The sequence below is a fragment of the Mizuhopecten yessoensis genome, unplaced genomic scaffold (genome assembly GCF_002113885.1).
Source record: "Mizuhopecten yessoensis strain PY_sf001 unplaced genomic scaffold, ASM211388v2 scaffold6893, whole genome shotgun sequence".
Lineage (NCBI taxonomy): Eukaryota > Metazoa > Mollusca > Bivalvia > Pectinida > Pectinidae > Mizuhopecten > Mizuhopecten yessoensis.
The window spans coordinates 701598-723434 of NW_018406777.1; the positions used below are offsets into that span (position 1 = coordinate 701598).

At 36.4% G+C, this 21837-nt stretch overlaps 1 protein-coding gene across 1 annotated transcript in view; it reads left to right on the forward strand.

Annotated features, from left to right (window-relative positions):
- The first annotated feature begins 3923 nt into the window (after positions 1-3923).
- Positions 3924-21837, forward strand: part of LOC110452800 (atrial natriuretic peptide receptor 1-like) — a 35377-nt gene continuing 17463 nt past the window's right edge. The window contains exons 1-9 of the mRNA XM_021501478.1: positions 3924-3992; positions 6049-6184; positions 6691-6785; positions 8921-9053; positions 12636-12735; positions 13393-13483; positions 19897-19962; positions 20801-20875; positions 21444-21548. Coding sequence (XP_021357153.1) covers positions 3924-3992; positions 6049-6184; positions 6691-6785; positions 8921-9053; positions 12636-12735; positions 13393-13483; positions 19897-19962; positions 20801-20875; positions 21444-21548 — 870 coding nt within the window. The remainder of the gene's footprint in view (positions 3993-6048; positions 6185-6690; positions 6786-8920; positions 9054-12635; positions 12736-13392; positions 13484-19896; positions 19963-20800; positions 20876-21443; positions 21549-21837) is intronic.

A 21837-nucleotide genomic window follows, 5' to 3' on the forward strand; every position in this document is an offset into this window, starting at 1 on the left:
CTCGAGATGCACCCCCCCCCCCCCCCCAAAAAAAAAAAAGTTGTTTCAGGGATTTGTGTTTGATTATGTTTTGAAAAGTATTTCAGTCATAAAGTATCAGAAATATCGTTATTAATTCCTATATTTAACTTACAAATAAAGCTTAAACCATGAGCGTTAGTTAGCAACTTTCTTCACTTTTCCAGTGGATTTTAAATGACTAGGATGGCAGTACTTAAGGAATGATTTTTATTTTTTCAACATTTATTTAAGGAATGATTTTTATTTTTTCAACATTTATGAGGTCATAACAACAATGGGTTTATGGACATATTGAATGAATCGCGTTAGCGATTCATGTAAAATATGTCCAAAAACCCATTGTTGTTATGACCTCATAAATGTTGAAAAAATAAATATCATTCCTTATATTTACATTGACGAATCCTTTCAGTGGATCGATATAACAACGAATAAAACAAATAAACAGGGTTTGTTCCTGCTTATACACGGGTGCAACGCAGTGGCGAGAACAGTGTTTTTTCGCGGGGAAATGTGACACTATCGTGAGAGATCTTAGCAACCGTCAACAACAATAACACAACAAAATGTAGTTCCATATTCAATGTTTATTTGTAGCACAGGACACGTGAATACGTGGATATTTCACAAAGCACAGTTCAATAATATTTTAAGATGTAAGAATTAAGCATCTAGGTCGGTCGTTCCGAGTGAGTAGTTTTTGTAGTGTATTACTACGCAGTGTGATCAGGTTACTATCAGTTCCCACGTGCTGAGATTCTATGAACACCTGTGTTATGCATTTATGAATGTAATTTTTGTCAATGGGTCTAAGCATACAGAATGTAAATATTTTCATATGAAAACATCTAAACAATATTTTCAAAGAAAACATAATAATTACAATAAGTTTATATAATAATACTTTTTTTTGGTGAATGACCCTAGCGACTAAACAACGACTGGGTTGAGTACATCTTGACTAAATGAGATGAACAGATCACATGGGCTTTGTGAACAATGTTTACTTGCCGAAATATTAACAATTGAAGTTCCAATTCAATCCGCCTTGCAACTTCCAGTCGCCTTTTGTAAACAGGGACTAATCTCGAGCTGATGCGCGTTTGAAAGAGTTTGAAGTATTGCAAAGCTTCTAAACGATCATGCCCAGAAGATGATGTTTTTGATAAATTTACTTTCAATTATTTACTATATTTCTATTTTGTATCACCTTCATTAATTCATAAAAGAACAAATTGATTTCTTCCCTTTCAAACTTTTTTCTTTCAAATGTTAAAAAACATATTTTTTGAAAAAATGTTCTATTGTCAAGATTATGATCAAACGTCGTCTGCTTCGCAAACATTCAAGAAAATAATATTTACAATGTATTGATATTATTTTTATTAATTCGTTTTTTCTTTAAACTATCTTTAATTAATAAATATCAAGATTTTATGAATTGAAAAATTGCATTTTATGACGTAGCCGGAAGCGCACTTGGTACGAGAACGTGACCCGGAAATACCTCACAACATTATCAGGACAGTAATAATAATAATAATAATAATAATATACAACATTTGATATAGCGCCCCATCTAGCTAACATAAGCCACTCTAAAGCGCTTTACAGTACATAGATTTACAATTTTATACAGTCAATACAATTAGCATATATCTATATTAATCTATACAATATTGAGGAATACTAGTCCTATGCCACCTGGCTAATATCTCCATATGTGTGTATGTCTGTGTGTGTGCTGGAGATGAATTGTGTTCTGTTTGTAGTGGGACCGTGCTTCCAAAGGTATCATTTATAGTGCCACCTCACTTGAATGCTACAGCACAGATACCGCAACACCCACCCCAGACCATTTTAGACTCCACCTGGGTTATTGGAGTTGGGTGGGCAGGAGAAAAACACTTTCTCTAATATGCCATGCATACGGCGACTTCGGGGATCGAACCCCGGCCGCCTGCTTGGAAGGCCGGAGTGTTAACCACTCGACCAATCCGCCCATAACCAGAAGGAGCAACCAAAAGTACTGGTTCTAGAAGCTTTTTGCTCTGCTGCTGGCACAAGTAGTTCCGTTAAAATCCAGAGTTGACCTTTGTTTAATTATATGACTGTTGCAATATATCTTTGTGCGTACTATGTCTTACAGACCAGTAGCAGTGCACGGTGACGGGTGTCACAATTGCCTTTAGGTCAACTTAGGATTTTGCCATGGGTCATATGTCAGTATACACTTCTTCATATGATTATGTTAATGGTTACAGCATGAAACTTACAGTGTACCTTGAACGAAAATAGAAATAAATATATTATTATCATATATTATCTAAAAACAAAAAATCGGCAAGCCCAATGTCGAGCTGGAAAGCGAGTATGCAACACGGAATTAGATCTAGATCTAAGTCCGTGGTTTGCAATCATTTTCTCTATAGTGACAACTTATTTCATCATGTCGTTATTGAACAGCACCATTTAGTGACCAGTTCTGTGACGGATTATCTATATTGCAAACTTAATTTATACTGTGGTCCCGCTTCGGTCCAAAAATACCGAAATGTATCAATGAACAATATTTGCAAAATTACTTCAACGTTGGTGTCTGCTATGTTTTTGAATGTCAATAAAATGTATGGCATATTTTATATGTTACCGTATAATCACAAATTGACGACATTGAGTCTTCCTTGTCTTGTGTCAAATTCAAATAAACAGCAAAATACCGAGAAACAGTTACGCATTTAATTTTATACAATATTTATGTATGCGATGCTAAATTAGATTTGTCTCGAAATTTTAATATATGAGATTCAAAATGAAAAACAATACTCCAGATATTAATATGTATACACAACTTATAATTGAACATCTTGGTTCAATAATGAAAATCATCTCGATCCACTCCCTTCGCCTAATTAATTTGGGTACAGATAATAACACTAAACACACCTGTGTCCAGTGCTGACAGCAGGGGGCCCTTTATACCTGTGTCCAGGTATGCCACCAAAGGGATGTCGGCAGGTGGGCACGGGGGTGACCCTAGCCTACTCTATTGTTTTGTTTTGTTCTATATTTTGAAAGTCCGTCTTATCATCTTAATAAATTAATCTTATCTAACCTAACCGTATCCACTGTGGTGGCGTAATCACGCCTACTCTTATCGAAAATACCATTATTCCATTATACGTCCCTGACAATACACAGAGAATTATTTGTGAATGTTGATGAATTTTAACGGAAAGTTAAATGTTACCCAGAATCATATTGCTAACCAGGGAAGAAAAGCTTTCAGTGCAATTAATAGTAAATTGATTTTTTTTAAATATTAATACAAAATGTTTTCAGTGAATTTGATATATATGTCAACAGCATACTCGAGTATGGAAGCGAGATATGTGGCTTTCATAAAGCACCAGAGATAGAAAAGCTGCATTCTGGTTTTGTAAACGATTGCTTGGTGTCCAAAAAAGTACAGGTACTGATTTTGTATATTACGAGCTTGGTAGACAGTCACGATACAATAGAAAGTTAAAAGTTATAAAATACTGGTTAAAATTAAAAGAATCCAAAAATTGTATATTGGCCATGTTGAGAAGAGCGATTAATAATGAATGATGATTGGATCAACAATATTAAACAAGAACTAGATAAACTTAATTCCGTGGTTTATCTTACTTTTGGACTAGTGATACTATAAATAATATGTATAAAGTAGTAGAACAACGATTTATAGATTGTTACACCCAGGAAATGAGAGCAAGAACTATAAATGCTGCCCTAGGTGACCTATAACATCTAATTGATAATTTTTGCATGCAATATTATTTACTGAAACCTATTGATAATATATATAAAAAAATCTATAGCCAGTATTAGATTGTCATCACACCAGTTAAAAATCGAAAATGGCCGCTATCACAACATTGATAGGAGACGCAGAATATTTGAAAGTTGCCAAAGTTATGAAATTGAAGGTGAGTTTCATTTTATACTGCAATGTCCATTTTATATAGAAATTAGACAAAGGTATATTAAAAGGTATTAATATAAATCACAGTAGCGTTTTCAAACTTGTGCAACTGTTAAGTATAAATAATGCTAAGGAACTAAATAATCTTGCAAAATATACTCATTTTGCCTCTAAGAAAAGAAAAACACACTTTGGCTAAAAGTGAATATTATCGTTATATACCGCATATGTATTTCAGGTATATTTCGAATTCAAAGAAAATCATGTCATCGCTGAAAACGAATTATTACTTTTACTTCTGACTGTATAATATACGTATTATTGCTGATGTTGTACAACATATATTTATGATTAAACTTAAGCAATAAGTGGTACATGAGTGGTAGATTGACTCAGCACTAATGTTATACCATTCAAGGTAACATTGGCGCATCTCTCTCAGTATGTGTTTGTAAAGTTAAATTTAACTTAAGTTAATTTTTGTTGTACTATTATGTTTATGATGTATTTTATACATACATGTTTATGTTACTCTCTGTGTTCGGTATGCTTGTCATGCGAGATCACTCTCCAAATATGAATGCAATAGGTATGTTTTGTAACCATGTTTACCTTAGCATTCTGCCGTTAAGAAAAGAAAAACCTACTTTGGCTAAAAGCGAATATTATCGTTAAACACCTTTCATATGTATTTCATGTACCATTTCGAATGCAAAGAAAAGTATGCCTTTACTGAAAAGTAAGTATTAATTATATTTCTGTGTGTATATATATGTGTGTGTGTGTGTGTGTATGTGTGTGTGTGCGTGTGTGTCTGTGTGTGTGTGTGTGTGTGTCTGTCTGTATAATTATTATTCTCTTTATTTCCTCCTTAAAGAAGATTTTACAAACAGAATAGTGTTATTACAATGATATATAAGATAATAGATGCAAAATCAAATAGATGGTAAGGCAAAATTAGTGCACAACATGATTAGTTAACACAATAGAAATAAGTTAATCAATTTGAGTACAGTTTACAAAAGAATACATAATTAATAATGTTAAGAATGATATACACAAAAGTATTGAACAATCATTCGTAGTATGCATTAAGCATTTTTGAAATATGATTGACTGGTGCCATACGAAATTCTGTGAACTCTAATGCATTCAGTTCATACGTTATGTTGCCACCAATCAGTAGGTGAAATAATTCATAGTCTGAATGAGGGTGTAAATATACGCTAAACATAAGTTCACATGTATTAATGACTTGACACCATAACTGATCTCGTAAGTCTTCTGTACAATCACATTGTGAAACTATGTGCGTATATATATCGTTATACATTTGTCCACATTTATGACATAGTTCAGTTTTTTCTGAATGTCTTAGAGATACAATCAATTTCATTATACTATGTATGGCTTCTCTGTTTTGAGGAAATTTTATTAACAATTTCCACAATCTATGAGGAGCCAAATTATCATGAACAAATATAAATCAGCAGAAATCGCGGTCACCAATATTCCATTTGATAAACATTCTTGTAATAATAATAATAATAATTATAATAATTCGAGGTTCTTATATACCGCTTTATCACAACCTAGTTCGTAGGTCGTCTCAAAGCGATTCACAACTTATTATTCGTGGTTATATGGCCTTTGCAACCAGCCAATATCTTTCTCAACTCCATCGGGAGCATACAGCCGGAGCTGCCAAATACGGCGCTAACAGCTAGCATTCTACAACTCTAGCGCTGTCCAACCACGTACTCATTTACTGCTGAGTAGACTGGAACAAGCGGAGTAAAGTATCTTGCTGAAAGATACAACACAGTGTCGTGCCGTGACTCGAATCCGCAACCCTTCCGTCACGAGCCCGGCGTCCTACCACTAAACTACCGTGCCTACTAATGAATTCGATTAATTGCTAGCGTATTGCAATTAATAAAAAAAATGTTCAATAATCAGTATTTAGAAATTGTTACATTTTAAATACAAGTTCGAACTTTTTTGGTTTATTTTCATGTTTTGAATATCGACATTGTGATAGGAGATATTTTTACTTATAGATACCCTACCCAGCAGCAAACCTGTATGAAGCAATGTATCTTTATGCACTGGCAATGAACACGACATTAGACCATGGAGGCAACATCTCTGATGGACAGACTCTAACGGATGCACTGTGGAACAAAACTTTTTCAAGTAAGACATTACTGATATATTTACATGTTTGGTTCATACATGAATCGTTAATTCTTTATTATGAAGGACATTCTAAAGTGTAATATAACAAGGCTGACGTCATCCCATTGTTAACCTGTGTTATACACAGGTAATCACCGATATTCTATTGACAGGAATGCAAACATAACTCCTATAATGTACCAAAGAGATGCATATAGACCATATTGTTATCGTGATGATTTGTAATGTTTGACCTTTGATGTTGGGGTTTCGTTGTCGTATGGAGGCTTTCTGCTATAATTGACAATGTTATTCCGTTATAATTGAGTGACGTTGTAACTGCGGTATACCTGTGTTTAAATCAGAGATGCTGAGAGTAAAGGTCCAAGCATCATCGCTGTAATCTACTAGTGTCAATTACTGTTATCTATTATATACGTATACTTGTATATTTAGCAAACATTGTTATACGATATCGTATATTTAAACAGGTGCGATGTACATCGGTTCTGTGTTTTTCACAGCTGTTACAGGTGACGTCTCATTAAACGCTAATGGCGACCGGCAGCAGAGCTACAAAGTCGAACAAATCGTTAGCGGGACTAATTTCAGTCTAAAGGTTCGCATTACCTATTGTAAAGGCTTCATTAGGACATACGATGTGTTACCCATGCACACGTAGTCAGGTAACTCCAATGTGTGCCTGTTTAACCTTAATCACTTGCGAATTGAACTGCTCCTGTTTGAGCGATATCATTTCATACACTGAACCTGGTAAAATATTATTCCTTTGTACGCCTGCTATCATTTTTATATCTGACCAAATGAAAAATTCATGTTCTACCGATTTCAATTCATGCCTGGTCAATTAAGATCCCTCTGTATATCTGGTATCATTTTTAACTTCGTCAGATAAAAAACCTTTGAATGCCAAATTAGAAATACTACTGAATTAATCTAGAAGTAAGTTCCTAGTCAGCTTAAGAAGTGTGAGTCTTTTTCAGAATTGATGTAGCTTTAAAAAATAATAATGTGATGTTTTCATTTTCTGGCCTCATGGAAATAAAATTCATAGCTATTGTGTATGTTCAGAATTCAATATTTCTGAAGATATGCCTTGTTTAAAAGCGAATTTGGGTGGGAACAACTTCTCTATGAGAAACATTTATAATATCATCTACCGCCAGATTTGGTTTAGGTTTACTTCAGAATCTTTCGGACATTTCTAAAATGATTCCGAAACCTTGTTATTCCGTCTTTGCGTATTGCAGAGTTATCTTATCTTGGGAGTAGGTATTGATTGTTACGTCACTTGTTTGAGAGAGTAACGTCATCAACTTTTGAGAAAAGACGTAATTTTCTCGCACAAACCAATGACGTAACAATCAATACCTACTCCCAAGAGAAGATAACTCTGCAATACGCAAAGACGGAATAACGTCTATAAACTATGAAAAAAACTCATGATTTGTTAAGGGTCTCAATCCAGGGACATTTTTTAAAACTGGTTTTTACTTTTGAATCCTGTTTATATAATAGCATCACCATCTAATTGTATAAAACAACAAAATTACTAACTTGGTATGCAGGTGAATATACAAGACTCATTTATGACATAAGGTAATATGCAGGAGAAACTGATAAGTCAGAACGATGCTGACGATCGAAACTGAGAAAAGGAAACAAAACAAGTTATGCTAATAAATCAAAAGGGTAAGTGTTCATCATTTTAAGATCGAACGCGGCCGTCGTCACGGCGAATCAATCAAGCCATGCGTATGTAATCTTTGTTTTGGTAGTTAAGCAAGAGCAAGATGAATCAAATTAGAAATGGAAAAAGTTATTACTGTCGATAATATCTATTTTTTCTTTTGCAAAATATGTGGATGATACTTCCTATATCTTAGCTGTAATATGTCGCTCTTTCATGTCTGACGGTTAAACTTGAAAAAAATCACATTCTACACATAAAGAGATAGTAATTTGATCAGAGTTGAATTTAAATACGGGATGGTTGACCAATATAATCTTCTTGGATTATATTGCATGTAGATCTATCTATAGAAAATAAGAAATATTAATTATGATTAGTTAATCTCAAGCCGTTTATCGAAATTTGGAAGTCGTTGATTTCTTACTGTTATGAAAAGGATTAGGTTAGGATCAATATATGTGTTTCCTGATTTCGCGGTTCTACAATTTCTTCTAAGAATAACATAACAAAGTACTGATGAATATGTTATAAAAAAAAATCTCTGTCAACATTTTTTATGGAATGGTAAAGCTGATCAAATTAAGAGAGAATGTATTGCGCAAGCTATTTAGTAGGATGTCTCCATACATAATATGTTTCATATCGAAGCTCTTACATAAGATTGATCACAACAAATACATAAAACAATGTATAGGTGGATAACTTTAGTTCCATTTTCTCTTTATAACAATGTATTACTATTTATGATACTTATAACTAATTTATAGGTGAACTAAAAATAGTGTGGTAGTTTACTTTGGAAAATAAGGCAAATAGAAATTTTAAGTACCAGACACAATCACTTATACCACTGCAAAATGATATGTAACAATATTTTTGTCATATCTTTATTTTTCATACAAACCAAAACAAATAATTTCATAATTTTACATTAGACAGATTAACATAATTTTCCAACTGTTTTTTTCTGAACCTTTGTGTATGTATTGTATGACTTGGAACATCTTGGCAAAAAACATCTCGTATTTGACTCTTATTAGCAAATTGGTCAGTACCGGTCTGAGGTTGGTTACTATGAGGAAGAAAGTAGTGTGTCTCCTATTTGGCCAGGACAAAGACTGGACGCACCTGCGGACAGCCCGGCGTGTGGTTACAGTGGCGAGTTCTGTAAAGGTAAACCTCCTACTGATGACTTCACACTTTACCTCTGGACGCTCGTTTTTGTTTTGTTCTCTTTTTATTGTAACGTTAGCAGTTCATTCACTACACATATACACATAATCTTACCATGTCTATGATTTAACCGAAATGCTTTTTAGTTTGCTGTTTACATAGTATATATTGAAATATATGTAAATGATATATATAAATATAATGGGTCGAGAATGACAGAAACATCTACCTTCAGAAGATTCAACATTTCAAAAACATCAAACGTACATCTCTTAGACATACACAAATGAAAAAATTCCACCGCGATGGGCTTCACGATCTCCCGGAAACTAACATCAACTCACGTCGCACAGTTAAAAAAACAAGAGGGAGAAGGTTCCGACGTAAACACCAAACAGTCAAGACCACTACGAGTAATACAGTCGTCAACCTATCAAACCATCCCCTTACAGAACCAGAGCATGCTCTTCTTACTAAGGTTCTTAATTTTTGTCCGATCCCCAAAAGCCCAAACAAAGCTGATCGAAGACATGGACAGATTGTGTACTTTGCTAAAGACCCTGACCCAGATGATGTAGAGGATACTCCGCCAGAAGAGTCTCCCGTCGCACCCCTGATCAATCCATTCAAACATAAAAGTAAATGGAACCCTCCTCCCAGCAGAGTACCTGCTCTCGAAGCGTTCGTCAGTGCAGTAAAGGAGGAACTAACCGTCCACTTAAACAACACGCAGACAACCAAGGACAATCTGTCACCTTTGGAACGCCAGGCACTCAAATTCCTAAAAAAAAATTCGGACATTGTCATCAAGCCAGCGGACAAAGGCTGTGCCGTTGTTATAATGAACAGGGACGACTTCATCCAAGAGGCTAATCGGCAACTCTCCAACGATACATTTTATCGTAAGGTCGATAGTGACCTGACGCACGTACACGCACTGCAGATTAATAATACCATCAATAGAATTTTAGAGAAGGGTGATATTGACCCCGATACCGCGAAATTCCTGCGCCCCGAAAACCCTTAAGCAGGAAAGTTTTATCTTCTTCCTAAAATTCACAAACCTGGGAACCCTGGTAGACTCATCATTAACTCGATCAACCACCCGACGGAAAAAATTTCCCAGTTTGTTGACTTCCACCTCCGACCATTCGTAGAACATTTACCATCTTTTTTAAAAGACACCACAGACTATCTAAACAAAACCCCTGCTAAGAACTTACCAGAAGGTACCTTGTTAGTTACGATGGACGTCGTTTCCCTCTACCCTAACATACCGCATGACGGCTGCATTGCAGCCTGTCGCGAGGCATGGGAACGGCGCAGTACCAAACACCCATCGACTGATAGCCCGGTTGATTTACTGAGACTTGTCCTCACACTTAACAACTCTACATGCAATGAGGATAACTACATACAAGTTAGTGGTACAGCCAAGGGTACTAAGATGGCCTCCTCATATGCCAATGTTTTTATGGTACATCTTTAAGCCCAACTTTTAACATCTGCTCCAATTAAGCCATTTAGCTGGTTGAGATTTATCGATGACGTTGAAATCAAATTGGACATCGGGTCGGGACATCCTTGACGAGTTTATTGAGGTCGCTAACGCGTTCCACGCCACCATCAAATTCACAGCGAATATCTCAACGGAGAGCAACACATTTTTGAACACCAGTTCCACTCTGATTGATGGTAAGATTAGTACGGACCTCCACTGTAAACCTACTGACACACACCAGTATCTCATCCCATCCAGTTGTCACCCCTCGCACACCACGAGAAGCATACCCTACTCCCAAGCTCTGCGCATCAGGCGTATTATTTCGGATGACATCATCTTTGAACGCAGATGTTCAGAGTTAAAGTCCCGTCTTCTTGGCAGAGGATACAAATCTACTTTGATAGATCGGGAAATAGACAAAGTGAGGGTACTGGACACGGCAAGTCTGCTTGTGTACAAAGTCAGACCCCATACACAAAGGGTACCTTGTGTAGTCATGTTCCACCTAGACATGCCGCCACTTCTATCTATCTTGATAAAGCACTGGCGCATCATCGAATCTTCAGCGAAACTTAGGCAGATCTTTCCAGAGTCTCCTATACTGGCATATCGTAGACCTAAACACATTAGAGATCTTGTGGTAAGCAGCAAGCTACCTACACCTAACACTGCTGCGGCGAAAGGCTCTTTCAATACCTGTAACAAGAAGGAGTGCAAATTGTGTCCATACACGCGCTCCACAGATACATTTCAATGTACAATCAACGGCAAAGTGTATCACATACTACAAACGCTGACATGCACATCAGTCAATGTGGTGTACCTTATTACCTGCAATAAATGCAAGTTACAGTACGTGGGCGAGACCTGCACCCAGCTCAATGTCAGGATCAACAACCACCGCTGCTCCATCAAGCAGAAGAAACCAGACTTCCCTGTGGCAAGGCATTTTAATATGCCTAGCTATAGTTGGAAAGACATGCAGGTTGTTGCCATAGATCATTGCCCTACATGGCATGAAACGAGTCGACGTACGAGGGAACGGTTTTGGATCACCAATCTACAAACCCGCTACCCTCGAGGTATGAACGAACGATAGGCGGTTGCCATCCGCTCGTTTTCCTTCCAGGGGTCATTTGACCTAATGATTCATTACTGCACAGTTGGTCTGCTATCTCGCCTGCCTGCTGCTTCATGTCAGTGTGTGTGACCAACAGTCGATGTCAGATTTATTTTGCAGATTTATACAGTATCTTAGCCATTTCATCTACTTATTCCTCCTGCACTCACTTATTTGATAATTACATGCACATGCATTATTCCTGCAAACCAAAAGAGGCGACTAAGTGGGACCCCCTGCTGTGACTTAGATCCATCGCAGTATTGAGAGGCGACTAATGAGACATTCCTTAGCAGATTGGAGATTTTTCACATTTACCGGGCCAGATTTCCAAATGCACATGTTCCACGTTTTTGATATCTCTCGTTGACTCACTTTATATGTCAGTGCATCTTGCGCAAGAATAGGTCCTTTACATCAGCGTTCCTTGTCCGCGATGCTCTCAGCTTAATTGCTGCCTTCGGCTGTCTTTAGCCGAGGGGACTATTGGTTTTATATAGAAGCTATATTTTCAATTATAGTATATCAGTTTTATCTTCTTGTAATATGATGTATATGTACATGTAACTGTTCTGTTTCACTGTGTCTTGAAAAAGGAGCTGATCGCTCCGAAAATTTGACAACCTAAACTTGTCCACAGTGTTGGAATTACTTCTTTGCCCCATATATATATAATGTATATAAATGTAATATATAATAAACATGATTTATATAAATGTAATATCTATTCATCATTTATATCAAACATCATGTCATCAAAACATCGACAATTCAGAATAATAACTATTGGATTAGTAAATACTGTACGAACGTTCTGTATTAATTGTGCGCTAAAACTGTGAACTTTCCATGGATTCTTTTGGGAGAAACAAATAAGTTTTGTTATCTTTAAAGCGATGCCAGCATGAAAAAATGCCGTATTTTTATTCTTTTGTTTTGATTCATCATTTCTTCGTAGGTGTGACGGAAGCGGACATAATCCGTATTTTAATTTTTTCATTTGTCTGCGTTGTTTTGGTGGTTCTGCTTAGCTTCCTCATTCAGCAACTCTATGTGGGGTAAGTAGTTCGCCTCTTATTTAACCTTATACACCATTTGTACAGCGTGCAATCTAGTCTTAGGGTAATTGATAAGAAATAGGAAACACAAATCAGCGTCCTACGTCACATCACATGTTTGTCAGATTAAACACAATGTCGGACTTCTTCTTATGTGATAACAACTGTCAATTTAGAATGAAATGTTAACATTTATTTGTCGAAATAAAATGTAATTCAGTTTATTCAAGGGTCGAAGTAGAAAGTTGCATTGCATTAGTGTTACTTTGTGTAAAAAGTAAATAGAAAGATAAGTATTCAGGTGATATAAAGTACCCTATGGATTGACTGTAAAACTTTTCGGTATCGATATTTTGATTTTTGTGTGCATACATCATATAGATACTTATATACATATATATTGTTTAATAAAATAAGGTTACTAAAAGAACAACCTGCTTATGTCAAGTTTCCATATAAGATACAATATTAGGTTATGATGCTTTATTTGAAGATTTAACATCACTAAAGGGTGTTCTTATGGAGTTAAATGTTGAATCAGGATATGCAAACTGTAATGTACACTGCTTTTTAAGAAGTTGTTATTACTATGGCATACGTTTTGATAAGAATTATACTCAGTATAAAATGATCAATCAATTACAAAAATTATTTTAGAAAAATGAGGAATAAATTGAAGGAACAATTTTGGAGGATCCATAAAGAAGATATAACGTTCAATGCCACATCACACTTCACGTTCTCCACGGTACGTATATCTGTATAGGAGTTATCGGCGGTACGTAAAGCTGTATAGGAGTTATCGGCGGTACGTACAGCTGTATAGGAGTTATTGGTGGTACGTACAGCTGTATAGGAGTTATTGGTGGTAAGTAAAGCTGTATAGGAGTTATTGGTGGAACGTAAAGCTGTATAGGAGTTATCGGTGGTAAGTAAAGCTGTATAGGTTTATTGGTGGTACGTAAAGCTGTATAGGAGTTATTTGTGGTGTGTAAAGCTGTATAGGAGTTATTGGTGGTACGTACAGCTGTATAGGAGTTATTGGTGGTAAGTAAAGCTGTATAGGTTTATTGGTGGTGAGTAAAGCTTATAGGAGTTATTGGTGGTAAGTGAAGCTGTATAGGAGTTATTGGTTGTAAGTAAAGCTGTATAGGTTTATTGGTGGTGTGTAAAGCTGTATAGGAGTTTTTGGTGGTACGTAAAGCTGTGTAGGAGTTATTGGTGGTACGTAAAGCTGTATAGGTTTATTGGTGGGGAGTAAAGCTTATAGGAGTTATTGGTGGTAAGTAAAGCTGTATAGGTTTATTGGTGGTGTGTAAAGCTGTATAGGAGTTATTGGTGGTACGCAAAGCTGTATAGGAGTTACTGGTGGTAAGTAAAGCTGTATAGGAGTTATTGGTGGTACGTAAAGCTGTATAGGAGTTATTGGTGGTAAGTAAAGCTGTATAGGAGTTATTGGTGGTACGTAAAGCTGTATAGGAGTTATTGGTGGTACGTAAAGCTGTATAGGAGTTATTGGTGGTACGTAAAGCTGTATAGGAGTTATTGGTGGTACGTAAAGCTGTATAGGAGTTATTGGTGGTACGTAAAGCTGTATAGGAGTTATTGGTGGTACGTAAAGCTGTATAGGAGTTATTGGTGGTACGTAAAGCTGTATAGGAGTTATTGGTGGTACGTAAAGCTGTATAGGAGTTATTGGTGGTACGTAAAGCTGTATAGGAGTTATTGGTGGTACGTAAAGCTGTATAGGAGTTATTGGTGGTACGTAAAGCTGTATAGGAGTTATTGGTGGTACGTAAAGCTGTATAGGAGTTATTGGTGGTACGTAAAGCTGTATAGGAGTTATTGGTGGTACGTAAAGCTGTATAGGAGTTATTGGTGGTACGTAAAGCTGTATAGGAGTTATTGGTGGTACGTAAAGCTGTATAGGAGTTATTGGTGGTACGTAAAGCTGTATAGGAGTTATTGGTGGTACGTAAAGCTGTATAGGAGTTATTGGTGGTACGTAAAGCTGTATAGGAGTTATTGGTGGTACGTAAAGCTGTATAGGAGTTATTGGTGGTACGTAAAGCTGTATAGGAGTTATTGGTGGTACGTAAAGCTGTATAGGAGTTATTGGTGGTACGTAAAGCTGTATAGGAGTTATTGGTGGTACGTAAAGCTGTATAGGAGTTATTGGTGGTACGTAAAGCTGTATAGGAGTTATTGGTGGTACGTAAAGCTGTATAGGAGTTATTGGTGGTACGTAAAGCTGTATAGGAGTTATTGGTGGTACGTAAAGCTGTATAGGAGTTATTGGTGGTACGTAAAGCTGTATAGGAGTTATTGGTGGTACGTAAAGCTGTATAGGAGTTATTGGTGGTACGTAAAGCTGTATAGGAGTTATTGGTGGTACGTAAAGCTGTATAGGAGTTATTGGTGGTACGTAAAGCTGTATAGGAGTTATTGGTGGTACGTAAAGCTGTATAGGAGTTATTGGTGGTACGTAAAGCTGTATAGGAGTTATTGGTGGTACGTAAAGCTGTATAGGAGTTATTGGTGGTACGTAAAGCTGTATAGGAGTTATTGGTGGTACGTAAAGCTGTATAGGAGTTATTGGTGGTACGTAAAGCTGTATAGGAGTTATTGGTGGTACGTAAAGCTGTATAGGAGTTATTGGTGGTACGTAAAGCTGTATAGGAGTTATTGGTGGTACGTAAAGCTGTATAGGAGTTATTGGTGGTACGTAAAGCTGTATAGGAGTTATTGGTGGTACGTAAAGCTGTATAGGAGTTATTGGTGGTACGTAAAGCTGTATAGGAGTTATTGGTGGTACGTAAAGCTGTATAGGAGTTATTGGTGGTACGTAAAGCTGTATAGGAGTTATTGGTGGTACGTAAAGCTGTATAGGAGTTATTGGTGGTACGTAAAGCTGTATAGGAGTTATTGGTGGTACGTAAAGCTGTATAGGAGTTATTGGTGGTACGTAAAGCTGTATAGGAGTTATTGGTGGTACGTAAAGCTGTATAGGAGTTATTGGTGGTACGTAAAGCTGTATAGGAGTTATTGGTGGTACGTAAAGCTGTATAGGAGTTATTGGTGGTACGTAAAGCTGTATAGGAGTTATTGGTGGTACGTAAAGCTGTATAGGAGTTATTGGTGGTACGTAAAGCTGTATAGGAGTTATTGGTGGTACGTAAAGCTGTATAGGAGTTATTGGTGGTACGTAAAGCTGTATAGGAGTTATTGGTGGTACGTAAAGCTGTATAGGAGTTATTGGTGGTACGTAAAGCTGTATAGGAGTTATTGGTGGTACGTAAAGCTGTATAGGAGTTATTGGTGGTACGTAAAGCTGTATAGGAGTTATTGGTGGTACGTAAAGCTGTATAGGAGTTATTGGTGGTACGTAAAGCTGTATAGGAGTTATTGGTGGTACGTAAAGCTGTATAGGAGTTATTGGTGGTACGTAAAGCTGTATAGGAGTTATTGGTGGTACGTAAAGCTGTATAGGAGTTATTGGTGGTACGTAAAGCTGTATAGGAGTTATTGGTGGTACGTAAAGCTGTATAGGAGTTATTGGTGGTACGTAAAGCTGTATAGGAGTTATTGGTGGTACGTAAAGCTGTATAGGAGTTATTGGTGGTACGTAAAGCTGTATAGGAGTTATTGGTGGTACGTAAAGCTGTATAGGAGTTATTGGTGGTACGTAAAGCTGTATAGGAGTTATTGGTGGTACGTAAAGCTGTATAGGAGTTATTGGTGGTAAGTAAAGCTGTATAGGTTTATTGGTGGTAAGTAAAGCTTATAGGAGTTATTGGTGGTAAATAAAGCTGTATAGGATTTATTGGTGGTAAGTAAAGCTGTATAGGTTTATTGGTGGTGAGTAAAGCTTATAGGAGTTATTGGTGGTAAGTAAAGCTGTATAGGAGTTATTGGTGGTACGTAAAGCTGTATTGGTTTATTGGTGATGAGTAAAGCTTATATGAGTTATTGGTGCTAAGTAAAACTGTATAGGTTTATTGGTGGTGTGTAAAGCTGTATAGGAGTTATTGGTGGTACGTAAAGCTGTATAGGAGTTATTGGTGGTACGTAAAGCTGTATAGTAGTTATTGGTGGTAAGTAAAGCTGTACAGGAGTTATTGGTGGTAAGTAAAGTTGTATAGGAGTTATTGGTTGTAAGTAAAGCTGTATAGGTTTATTGGTGGTGTGTAAAGCTGTATAGGATTTATTGGTGGTGAGTAAAGCTGTATAGGAGTTATTGGTGGTAAGTAAAGCTGTATAGGAGTTATTGGTGGTACGTAAAGCTATATAGGAGTTATTGGTGGTAAGTAAAGCTGTATAGGAGTTATTGGTGGTGTATAAAGCTGTATAGGAGTTATTGATGGTGTGTAAAGCTGTATAGGAGTTATTGGTGGTACGTAAGGCTATATAGGAGTTATTGGTGGTACGTAAAGCTGTATAGGTTTATTGGTGGAAGGAGTTATTGGTGGTACGTAAAGCTGTATAGGGTTATTGGTGGTACGTAAAGCTGTATAGGAGGTATTGGTGGTAAGTAAAGCTGTATAGGAGTTATTGGTGGTGAGTAAAGCTGTATAGGAGTTATTTTAGGTACGTAAAGCTTTAAAGGAGTTAATGGTGGTACGTAAAGCTGTATAGGTTTATTGGTGGAAATGAATTAGTTCCGAAGGAACGACAAAGGAAGCATATCATTCCGTAATAAATCGTTATATAGCAGAGGCCATTTCTTTCCGGTGCCTCCGCTAGGGGTCAAGTCTGGGACCTCTGGCTTACTAGTCTGACAATCTATCAAATGTGCTTTAGAGAAATTCTCCCAACCCGAATAGCTAGGAAGTGGCCATTTTTCTATCAGGGCGACAGTTCAAGAGAATTTCCAACAAGAGATGATTGATCATGATTGCTGATCTTTCCAGAAAGTTGAATCTCAAGAATAACGTTCGCGCGTCAGTGATACGTCAGGATTATACGAAGGAAGAATGTAACATCTTAATCAATCATCAAGATATCGATAACGTGAACCATGAATAACTTGTCACCACCCACGTTTCTCAAAATAGCGAACGCTCCAAATCGACAATACACAAAGAAGGAAGAAACGTTGATGAATGGAACAACTAAAACTAACCTAAAGAAACAGAAAACGTGCAAAATTTAGCAACGTAGCGATGTGTATGCCAATTGCAGGCAATCCTGTAGGACGGAAGCAGGTCCTTATGACAACAGTTTAATTTCAAATGTAGTTTGAAACCCTAGCTAAGAAGTTCATTGGTAAATATAACACAATAGGAAAACCTGGCTAGGTATAATATGCAGTTCATGGGTAAAAAAGTGAATTTTTCTAGGAAATCTTGATATTAAGAACAGGTTCTGAATCAGTAATTACATTTGTCACGTTTACTTCATTATAGGATGTTATAACTAAAAAAGAAAAGATTGTTTTAATTAGATTAAAGTCGTGACATTTTTAAGCGTTCAATGATGGGATAGCAATTCTCATATTGTCAATAAATGTCATGTTAATTACCTGTTTTGGGTCGGTTACCGCCGGTGAAAGGATGAGAATGACCACCTGCTCGACAATGTCGGGGTTTTCCGGATTTTTAATGGACGCGAGAAGAGAAATTATTTTCTCTGTGCACTTCCATACCAGCCACCAGGAGTGATTAATATAAGTTGGGAAACTTAAAACAAAGTCAAACAAAGAAAGAAAGCCATAGACGAGGACGTTGTGTTATCTTTTATTAGGTCACCTGAGCTTTGCTCAAGTGACATACTCTAATCGCTTTCCGTCCGTCGTCGTCCGTCGTGCGTCGTCCGTCGTGCGTAAACTTTTTTTACATTTTCAACTTCTTCTCAAGAACCAGTGGATGGATATTTTTCAAACTTGGTCAGAATCATCCTTGGTAGATGAGGCTACAAAATTTTAAAATTGAGATTCCTACCCCAACCGCTGGGGCCAGGGTGGGGACCCAAATGGAAAATTAACCAATATTTCTTCTCCAGACTCGGAGATACTACAGTCATTTTCTCTACATAAACAGAAAGATAATCAGGGGCTTTATTTAAATTGTAAATTTCAGGGCACCCGAACTATTCGTTCTCCCTTAGGGAGGGGGTTAAGTTTACTATAGTTTATATAGGGAAATAACACTTTTGGGTATATTTTGACAACTTTCTATAGGAAATTATTTTTACTCGGTGAGAATTATCCTTGGAGGAAGATAGTTTCAAATTGTAAAATTAGGATTCCTACCCTAACCCCTTGGGCCAGGGTGGGTCCCCAAAGGGAAAATTAACCAATATTTCAAAAATCTTCTTCTCCAGACTCAGAGGTACTACATTCAATTTCAGTGCATAAACAGAAAGATAATCAGGGGCTTTATTTAAATTGTAAATTTCAGGACCCCTGAACTATCCATTCTCCCTTGGGGAGGGGGTAAAGTTTACTATAGTTTATATAGGGAAATAACACTTTTGGGTATATTTTATCCATTTTCAGTGGAAAATTACTCAAACTTAGTCAGAATCATCTTTGGTGAATGAGGGTATTACATTGTAAAATTAGGATTCCTGCCCGATCCCAAAGGGCTAGGGCGGGGCCCCAAAGGGAACATTTACCAATATTTTCAAATTCTTATACTTTGATGACATGACAAGTATTGTATTTCACTTAGTTCACATGCTGATTTCCACATCACATCTAAACAATAAAATAAAGCTACCAGTACCTATGATATAACTCAGGTGACCTTAGGCCTCTTGTTATAAATACTGAAAGATGAATGATGTTGCATTTGAACATTTAACAGCTGAAAGTCCCAAATGACGACCACGGTATCAGACTAGCGGACATATTTCCAACTGCTGGTCTAGTTCACCATGTCCAGTACGTTTAATTTGCTATTTGCTGTTTTATTTATCATTTCAGCATTTATCCAACCCCTTGAATAGCAAGTATATGACAATGGAGCGATACAGGTCCCATAGCCCTAGTTTATGACTCAAAAGAATGAACAATGGCTACCCGCAACTACTTTGTAATATGTTTATTAATATGCATTACATAATAAATACATCATTATTACCTTAGGCAAGACGATCGATTTGTATGTACTATATTTATATCAGTTATCGATCGATTTTTATGTACTGTATCTAAATCAGTTATCGATCCGAGGGAACAACGACATTGCGGTCAGCAGACGAAGAGCCAAAACCGGCGAGTATAAGGTATGATTAGTTAATAACACTTGGTCATATGAGTTACAAATGGTAATTGACTTCGAACTAAACTGTTTCAATAATACATATATGTTTATATTACCTCCCATTTTCATGGGCAAATAAGAATCAGGCATCGATGTTTCTTCATGCCCTTTTGGGGTTTTTAAAAAGAAAGACTTTTCACATTACATTTTCAGGGAAAATTATATGATTGTAGTATAATTGCAAAATAGTTTGCTGCTTAAACATGACATGGTGTATTTAGTTGAGAATGGAAAAGTTAACAAACAAAAATCACTTTATTTACATTTGATACCTATGTTAGGACGCCGCCGATGAATTTAATATATTAACCTTAAAATATTGGTATGTGGTATTCCAAGTATCATTTCAGAAAAATAACTCGCTAAACCACTAATCTTAGCAGTAATTTTTAGATGAATAACTGTTCTTGATTATTTTCAATAGTCAAACTGCGTTTTCCTGACTCAAAGTATGATGAAAGGATAGCTAACATGTTGGGGGGGGGGGGGCAGTTTTTATATACATACCAATATAACAAAATGCTGAATATTTTAAATATAATGAACGAACATATTGCTAAATGTACACCTGTCATATGTTACCCTTTCTCGGTCAGCCATAAACATGGAATGGATTTTATTGAGGATTGAGATAACCCTCCACTCGAATATATGACCGGACGGTGTAACAGGCTAAAAGGACCTGTAGAAAACATCGACATACCCTACGTATGTAATGTAAAGTAGTATGTGTCCCTAGGTCATATACACGAGTAGCAGCTGTCGTGTTTTTAGCTTATCTTTTATTGTATTCCCTAAAGGGATCCACGGTGATGATTAAAACCTACGATAACGTCATACCAGATATCAGGATGGATGTAAAAGAATTCCAAAAGGTTCGTACAAAGGAAGCATCTCATCGACCCTTCTTTCTTCATTGATTATTCTTTTGCTAATTGGCTTTTTCCATATTAAAGCTTTTTATAGACGTATTTGGAGACTTCATTTATATTTGTTTATCCCTGTATGAGAAACATAGAAATATCTTTGGCCAGTTACTAGTAATGAATCGGTGTGAGAAAAAAAATCTCTGGCATGGCATTTAATCAATATTTTATCAATATTATTTTCTTTTGGAGTATTAATACTAACAACAAATGTGTTGGATTAACTTGTCGAATGTGTATATAGCATGTTATTAACACAAAGAGACGCTATAAGTAATTCCATTTCTTATCAAATACTTCTTACTTGTCTTTACATGTGTGCATAGGGGTTCCAAATGAGTGATGGTTGGTTATCTTGTTTATCTAACTCGAGTTGGTTAATTTTCAAATTTTAAAAAGACACGAGGTTTACCGAGTGGTTTTTTTAATTGAAAATTAGCTAACGAGAGTTAATGTCTCTTTGTTTAATTAACATGCGATGTACAATTTGACTAACTGATGTTTTTTTCTCTCTAAGTTACGGGAGCTGGATCACAGGAACGTGGTGAAGGTATTCGGCTTCTGTATTGACACCGCTCATCTCTATATCCTCACAGAGTTTGCATCAAAAGGAAGCTTAATGGTCAGTTGGTATCGTATATAATCTTCTCTTAACATAACTCGTCTGGAGACTTGCCAACAATTTAAACTGTTTCAAGCTATATATCTACATCTATTGTTATTCTACCTTTCGCGAAGAATGCAAACACTGATGCATTATATCGACTGTGTTGTATTTGATTTAAACAAAAACGTATTTGTTTATCATATATTCCGTTATATTTCATTTTGAATTTGTACTCACTTTCTTTTACATAAAGTAGTATACAAACAGTCAAATTTCACTAGTTACACTTTCATTCAATATTTGT